This window comes from Sceloporus undulatus, chromosome 5 (genome assembly GCF_019175285.1).
Source record: "Sceloporus undulatus isolate JIND9_A2432 ecotype Alabama chromosome 5, SceUnd_v1.1, whole genome shotgun sequence".
Taxonomy (NCBI): Eukaryota; Metazoa; Chordata; class Lepidosauria; order Squamata; family Phrynosomatidae; genus Sceloporus; species Sceloporus undulatus.
Genome location: NC_056526.1, coordinates 44362908 through 44371255, shown reverse-complemented (window position 1 = coordinate 44371255; position 8348 = coordinate 44362908). Strand labels below are relative to the sequence as shown.

The 8348-nt window shown below is 37.2% G+C and overlaps 1 protein-coding gene across 1 annotated transcript in view; it reads right to left on the bottom strand.

The window, feature by feature from the left end:
- Positions 1 to 951: 951 nt before the first annotated feature.
- The window catches only part of CDK17 (cyclin dependent kinase 17), a 101178-nt gene continuing 93781 nt past the window's right edge, over positions 952 to 8348 (bottom strand). Inside the window, exons 12-17 of the mRNA XM_042467014.1 lie at positions 7588 to 7685; positions 7212 to 7317; positions 5977 to 6019; positions 3766 to 3856; positions 3060 to 3137; positions 952 to 2689 (exon numbers count right to left, since the gene is read on the bottom strand). Coding sequence (XP_042322948.1) covers positions 2652 to 2689; positions 3060 to 3137; positions 3766 to 3856; positions 5977 to 6019; positions 7212 to 7317; positions 7588 to 7685 — 454 coding nt within the window. The 3' untranslated portion in view covers positions 952 to 2651. The remainder of the gene's footprint in view (positions 2690 to 3059; positions 3138 to 3765; positions 3857 to 5976; positions 6020 to 7211; positions 7318 to 7587; positions 7686 to 8348) is intronic.

Below are 8348 nucleotides of genomic sequence, written 5' to 3'. Positions count from 1 at the left end.
GGGGGGCTCTCCCAATTCATTAAACTGGCAGGGACAATAAAGTACCCTTGTGACAAACAGCAATAGATTTGTTGGAGCATTTTTAAATCCTGGCTGCTTTTTGTTTATAAAAACCTATCTATACCTGGCAAGTAGCTGAAATTTAAAGAAAAGTTTTGTATCAGTTCAGGTGACAATGCTGCAGGATGCCTATGTTGTTCTTTAAGGAATTCTTCCAGGAAAAAATGCAGACCTAGAGTTATGGATTCATAACTGCTCCATATTCACTAACATTATGTATTTACAATTGAGGCACTATTGTCACAATCTTCCTTAATAGCCAGCAGCCCCCCAAACCTACCTTAATAGCTGGCAGCTGCACTATGCAAATGAGGTTTGTTCTGTTGCCTATTGATGTGCAATAGGATAATGTTTCCAGCCCACTCCCACCAGCAAGTGTGACTGTGACTAGGAACTGTGACAGGGCTGCTGCTTCTGAGTGTTGCAGCCTCTCCCACTGGTGGCAGTGGGCTGGAAACATCACCCTGCTGTGCCTGATCAGCTGCAGAGCAGATCTCCATTGCTCAGTGCGGCTGATGGATCTCAAGGTAAGTTGGGGTCGGGTCAGGAGATGCTATCTAGTTACACAAACACAACAAAGTAGGGGAAATAGAATCTTGGCCAGAGTTTTTCTTGTGGATGAGGCTTATTACAAATTTGTCAAGCTATACTTTACTCGAATGAGACATCTGAATCAGGAAGCTTAGATTGGAATGATTCCTACAAACCTATGGTTCATGCCCCATCTAATCACAGTCTGAACCAGGCCTATGAGTCCTTCAAAGAACGACCAAGATTGCATAATCCTTACTAGAGCTGATCACCATAAGCAAACTAGTTGCTGCACTAAGACTTTGCTAGATTACACATAGCTATTAGAATTATGGCAGCTATAAAATGTCCAAACACAAGTGAAGATTTCCATAATATTTATACTTTGAAAAGTACAATATTAATACAGGTCCATCAGTTAGAAATAACAGCAGTTTTTGTTTTTTTTTTAAGTTCTGTGGGGCTTCTTTTATGGTAAAACCAGCTCACAAATGCTGAAAAGCAGCAGTGGTCCAAATGTCACCATTACACACTAATTTGTCATCTCTTTCAGAAAATTAAAAAAAAATGTTCCCAAATTCAATTTACTAGTAGTATGAAATATTAATAAAACATCCCCAAACATGCCACAATCACTATTCACAAATAAAGTTAAAGGAAACATACATTTTCCCACTTAATACTGTTAAATAACAATAATAAACTACAAGATTTCCTGAACAGAAATGGTAGGACCCCTGAATGTTTTAACAGTGAACATCAGGAAAAAAATTAAGTTATCTATGACTATTTTTCATGATATATCAGCCAAAGATTTACATAACCATTTCAAAATATACCAATAAAGATTTACAGCCTCTTGAAGATGCACTAAACAAATAGTTTCAAGAAAGGTAAACACAATTGCTTAAAAATACTGTTACTATCACCAGGAGGTACTTATGATACTCACTGAGATGCATAAGCTTAGTAACATGTTGACTAGCTCCAATAAACAGATAACATCTAAGATCTTTAAAGCCCTCTAAGTTCTCATGCTTCACAAAGTCTGCATTATGGAATGATGTCTTCTTTACTATGGACTTGCAGTCTTCCAGTGGATTTCCAGTGAATATGTAATCACAAAATAAGCGATGAAAGCATTGGGTTGGGAAGCTGGGATGCACCACTCCCATACTGTTTATCTTTAGTCACTGTAACATTAGGAAAATATACCTCATCTCCAAAACAACTCAGGAGAGAATGTATACAAAATGTTCTTGGAAGTATATAGGTTAGGAAAAGGGTACACAGGGAAGGTAGCTGCATTCGGAGTCACATGCATACATTTCCTCCATGGGAGCAAAGCTTGACAAAATGTATAAGCCAATCCTCAATAACATGGGATCCTGATTGCATGTGATGGAGGAACCATTTTTCACCCCTTTAAATCAACACCTCTGGACTAAGTGCTTTAAAAATGTATTCAGTAATATTTTAATTACTTTGCATCTATTGTTAAATAAGAAGTTTACGGGCCAAGAACTTAAAGAGTGTTAAAGACGAATTTACCTATTTAACAGTCAAAGAAAGCTATTTTTTTTTACATTCCAAGAAACATTGCAGTTAAAAAAAAATTAAGAAGATATAAAACTGCAGCAATAATTCATGAAGAGAAACAGAGGCATTCACATATTATATAAAGCCACTGCAACTTCTGCAGGCATTCACTTGTTTTGTTAACTATACAGACAGTAGTTATTTAGCAGCAATGATTCCGCAATAAATAATGCACTGTGTTTCTCAGTCCTGCACAAAAATTGCAGCTACTGTTACATTAACCGTTGTAACCTACTGGCTCTAATGGCAGAGGAGACCTTAAAATTGACTGTACAAAAATTTGTCACACTGTGACAACAAATATAAAAACGTAACCAGCAGGTCTGAAATAAAAAGACTGCACTGTGAGGAGGACAGTGTAGACAAACAGATTTCAAGTCCACCAAGGGAGGAATTGCCTTCCGACTACAGTTCTTGATGGATGAAAACCAGCCTTGGACTTCAACCTGTATGGCCAGGTTTCAGAAAAGCATGCTTTGCCTTCTGTTCTTCCCATGTCCTAAAAACATAAAACATGAATTGTGTTAAGGAAGCACACAATCCCGCTTACTCATACACTTCAACAGATGAAGATGAATAAAGAAAGCAGGTTCCTAAATGATTTGTCCCCATAATGACCTTTTTGCATTTTTTAAGGAAACAAACTAGGTAATACAAGGCAAGATGCATAGCTTCAAGTGATGCAGTGATACCTGTCTTCCTCAGTGTACTTCCTTGTTAAGTTCTGAGCAAAAACTCCATAGTTGCAAAATGTTTTTATACATATTTGAAGAATCTAAGCAATTCCAGCTATTCACTTACAAGGTGTCAACTTTGCAGTTCACTAGCTATTGTAAACTTAGGGAGAAATGTAGAAGAAGCTTACACACCTGTCTCTGGATAAGCAGAATTTCGAAAGCCAGGGTCTTTCTGCAATTGAATCTCTTTCAAAGTGAATATCGATACACCTGAAAAATATACAAAGTGATTTTTTTCACCTTCCTTGTACTAGGTGTACCTTGTGTTTAAAATCTGCAACAAACCAAATTGGCAGAAAGTTTAAAATGGAGGCAAACAATGGGACAAACAAGCTCTTTTGACAAGCAGCACAGGGAGGTACTGGAACTACAGGGCAGAACACCACATTGGCAATTAAACAAGAAAGAAGCGAATGAAATGTTGACTTTGTTCTTCATGGTGACTTCCAAGCCCAGCTGGAGAAGAGCAGGAATTCCTAACAGTCCAAGACTGACTAACAGAGAAACTCATATATGGGAGAGTTCCCTTCAAGACTCCCCTGAGGGTTCATGGTGGTTACTAAGCCTTATCAGGTAATTCATATCCCAAACAGCTCAAGTAGACATATATATATATTTCTAAATTCAGTGCAGTTTGCAGAAAGTTTGTTATTGGTTTCGGCTGGAGCATTCCAACCAGTCTGGTGCAATCTGGTGCCTGCCAGACATTTTAGACAACAACGCCCATGCTGGCGTGGGCTTTTGGGAACTGTAGGCTGTCTACCCTTAAGTACAGTCCAACATCTTTTGGCACATACAAGATGTTCAACCACAATAAAAGACAAGATTTTTTGCTTACTTTCTGGCAGACTATGCACCCTTGTTCCAAGACTTCTAAAATATGCATGTTTCATAGCTTCTTCGGCTGAAATTCTCTTCTTTGATTCATACTGTGAAACCGAAAAAGATACAAAATATTTTAAGTCATAGTTCAGTGGTAGAGGACATACTCTGCTCACTCCTAATCAACTCTAGTAATAAATGCATTCAGTCAGAAAAGTTCCAAAAGTGTCCTGACTGAGTCCCTGCCTGAGCTTCTCAAAGCAGACAATAAGCCAGAAAACTCACCAAATAGAACCTTTCAATGAAACATCAAAACACACAGAGAAAAACATAAAACATATTCTATGTGCATTGTCTATATCATCAGTAGGCAACTGTTGCAGGCTGGGGGCCACACACCACTCTTCTCCTACTCTTTGAAATTTTGGAGGTGTACTAGAGGCCTCAAAAAAGGTCTTGGGGGCCATCATGCAAGCCAAAAGCTGCATCTTCCCTATTCCTGGCCTATCCTGACTCTCTCGAATGTGACTTTGATAGCCATTAGGACTGAAGGGTGGGGTATAAATACCACAAATAAATAAATAAATAAATGCCAGAGGACTAATGCAGTTGTTTCTAGAATGGTGAAGGGTGTTTCCTTTGACTATTCCCAGTCATCTTGATGTTTTTTGTACTAAATGAAGTTCCCAAATAGTCATCACAGCAGGCCCACTACTGTGATCTAAATGAGAGATTAAAATCCTGGCTAGACCATTTCTGTTTAGGAAAGCATCACAACTTGTATAAAGCATTTCAGGCCATGGAAGCTGCCTGTCCTGCCAAAGATAAAGACAAACTGGAAAAATAACAACAAACAAACAAACAAACAAAAAACATCCACAAGCTCTCTGTCTGCCTACTAGCTACATCTATCACCTTATGTCAGCAAGGAACAAAAACATCTGAAAGCATCAAAGATGTTCTTTCCAGAAAAAAACAAAAACGTGCTAATCTGAATGATTTGTGCAAAACACTGTTGCATTGTGCCGAACACACACTCTACTTTCACAAAAACCAACTCTCCTCAGGAAGGTCAAACAATTTACTTCACACTGATCAGTTCTAGGTAATATATTGTCTGGTTTTTAAGCAACCAACATATATAATTTCATTTTCTTCCAGTGAGAAATGGAAGAACAGAATTAGGGTTGAATATGACAATTGTGAGTGACGGGTAACTGGGGTCAGGGATAGGGATAAGAAAACTACAGATGCCTAGGTGAACCATTAGGATTCCAATCTTGACTTTCTTCTCAGCTCCTCTCTAGTTTAGGATATTGGTATAGTCGGCCCTTCTTATACACGGATTTTTTATACATGGATTCAAGCATACACGGCTTTAAAATGTTCAAGAGAAGTATAAATTTCAAATATCAAACCTTGATTTTCCATTTTTTATAAGGAACACCATTTTGCTATGTCATTATATTTAATGGGACTTGAGTATACACAATTTTGTTATACACAGGGGATCTTGCAACCAAACCCGAGTGTATAACAAGGGTCCACTGTAATAGTAAAATCTTACCAAGGTATTCTCAAAAGGGGTTAAAATTGATGTGAGGAGTACACTATCCCATATTTCCTTGTTGTTACTTATCATGTGTGGAGACAGTCTCCTCTATGCGAGGAGCTGCTCCCCAATGAGCTTCCATGTGAGATGGAGGTTTTCCTCTTCAGAGTGTCAAGTCTTCACATGAGGAGAGTGATGATGAAGACAGGGGCTAGCACACTCCTCCCCTACCTGTGTCTATTTTGATCTTTTTTTTTTTAATGCTTTCACTGCCCTCACATTCATTTTTTCTACTAGAGTTAGAACATTTGCTTTAAAAGGATGTGAAATTCTACAGCAGGTACCAGAATTAGTGCTTGCATAACACAACAATATGTGTTGCTCTAATTATAGTCTTCCATGGATCCAGGGAGATTTCAGCATTTTGTGACATGAAACCATTAATAGGGGAAAACAAACCTTAAAAATAAGAGATAGAAAGAATCTGCATTCAAGTGGGCAGACAGACAGGATTTGTATCTGATGCCACCATTATGAACTGACAGTGAATTGCAGTTAATATTGTACTTTCATCTGTTAGCAAGCATACCACTGAATTTAATTTTCAGTGATTACTTGTAATACACAGTCTCTCTCGGTAAACAGCAAAACAACAACAACCAAAGAACAGCATACCTGAAGAAATTTTACTATCAGTTCAATTCCTTCTGCGTCAAGCCTAGGAACAAACAACAAGTTTTGTGTTTAATCATTCTGTGTTCATAAACACTGCTCTTTAAAGTAGAGGCTAACAGTGTAAATTAAGTGTGGGTATCCACATTTCAAAACATCATGCATAGATGTGAACAACAATTCTAACAATATACTAATGAATATGGAACCTTAATTGTACAACGCCACTAAGAAGTACCAATATGCAAAGACAACTGATTCTTCTAAACTTCAAAGCAGGGCTGGGCTGGGGAGGGTTTTTTATATAACCCTTGACACCTCCCACTGACACCCAAAGGCCCTTATATCCTCCCTAATTTGTGCAGTCAAAAAAGTTGTTTTTTCCCTTAATGCCGCTTTTAAAGGATGAAAACCCATTTGCATAGCTATTCCATTTTGTCTAAGGTGCTCCTCATCCCAAATTAGCAAAAAATCTCACAACATAACATCTAGATAAGAGAATTGAAGTCTCATGTCATAATTTCCAGTCACCAAAATGCCAGCTGAAATGATGCTGCTGAGGGCTGCTGGAACAGTAGGACTCGAAGACATGTGCTAGGATAGGCTGTGTCATGGTGTGCTCTGGAGGAGAAAAATACACTGCAGCAAATACACTGTGCTATCCTCCTTATAAAAAGCTACCTTCACCTTTCACTTTGACTCTGTCTCCATATACTTTTGTAAGGTAAATAAGATAAGGAGATCAGTCATGACACACAAATATTTCCACAGTATGATTTCTCTTTAACTTTTATCAAGTTGTGGCTGAAAAATGGGCTGGCACAGTGTGGTTTTAAAAAATGACAACACATGACATTATGAAAAGACGTCAGGAGTGAATAACCTGTAATCCATATTCAGCACTTTCATGACCACATCAGATTTTTGGAAAAATTTATTCCCAATTTTGTAGAAGATTTACTGGTTATAAAAATTGTTAGTTGGGATTATAAATGGATAGTTTATCAATGTACTTCCTACCTACTTTTGCCAATATAAAAGTATTACTATTCACTGGGCAATAATTTGGCTAACTGGAATTTAACAGATTATTATCATGCTATACCATAATTGTACATAGAGAGATATTATCATGTCTCCCACTGAGTTCTCATGTAAACACTGATAGGCAGCAGTTTTAGTGCTGCTGAAAGCAGAAAGCAGAAAGACAGCAGCTTTAGTACTCTGACATCATGTACCTTGGAGCATGGTTGATTAACGGCTGTGGCTTGTATTTTGGAAAGTTGTAGTTCCTAAACTCATCACTGGAACTAATGCCTGGCCATGTTTCTTGTGACGGAGTTCCTGAGTTGAGAGATTCAACAAATTACATCTCTATAATGGGAACTAATTATATGCCAACACTGAAATTGAAAACAGCATTTGAATGTATAGCCCCACAAAAGAGAAAGCAGACAATTATTTTAGTTTAATACTCTGAAAATGTAGATTAATTTGTAAAATTAAAAGTACCCCTCCTTTATAAACTAATAAATACTGTGATAACAGTCTGACACACTTTCAGAAATCCTCTTAAAAAGAACAAAGTAAGGCCATAATTGTAATTGTATTTACCCAAAAGTCTGAAAATTAAGTGCAATTCATCTTCAACAGTTGACCCAGGAAAGAGAGGTCTTCCAGATGCCATTTCAAAAAATATACATCCAACTCCCCTTTAGAGAAGAAAAAAAAATGTAAATGGGGGGAGCATATATATACTCATCTCTAAAGAAGTAGCTACACTACTCTGTCCTGTGGTACTTTAAAGGTTAACAAAACATTATATCATGAGCTTTTGTGGATTATAGACCACTTCCATCAGAAGCAAGATAATATTCTGTTTATGGTTATTGTTATTTGCCTTCCTTCACATATCCATGTGCTGAGGACCAAAGTCACCACTGTCAATGAATTAACATGCTGAAAAGCATTCTGTCCCTCCCACCAGAACAACAAAAAGCAATTGACTAAATTTGCATGCACTGAAACATTTTTTCTTTGATGGATCCCAATCAGTTTCACAACTGAGATTTTGAGATTCCAAATAAGGAGATCTCTAGGAGTACTACTGTACTTTTTAGTCGTCAAGGCATTCTGACAACTAAACCCAGGATATCTATCTATCTATCTATCTATCTATCTATCTATCTATCTATCTATCTATCTATCTATCTATCTATCTAAATTCTACTTGTCTTAACTTACTTCCCTCAGTATCTCTGTATATCATAGAACTGCCCTGAGTGTTTATGAACACATTATAACTTCAACTGGACAAAAGCACATATAATAATAATAATAATAATAATAATAATAATAATAATAATAATAATAAT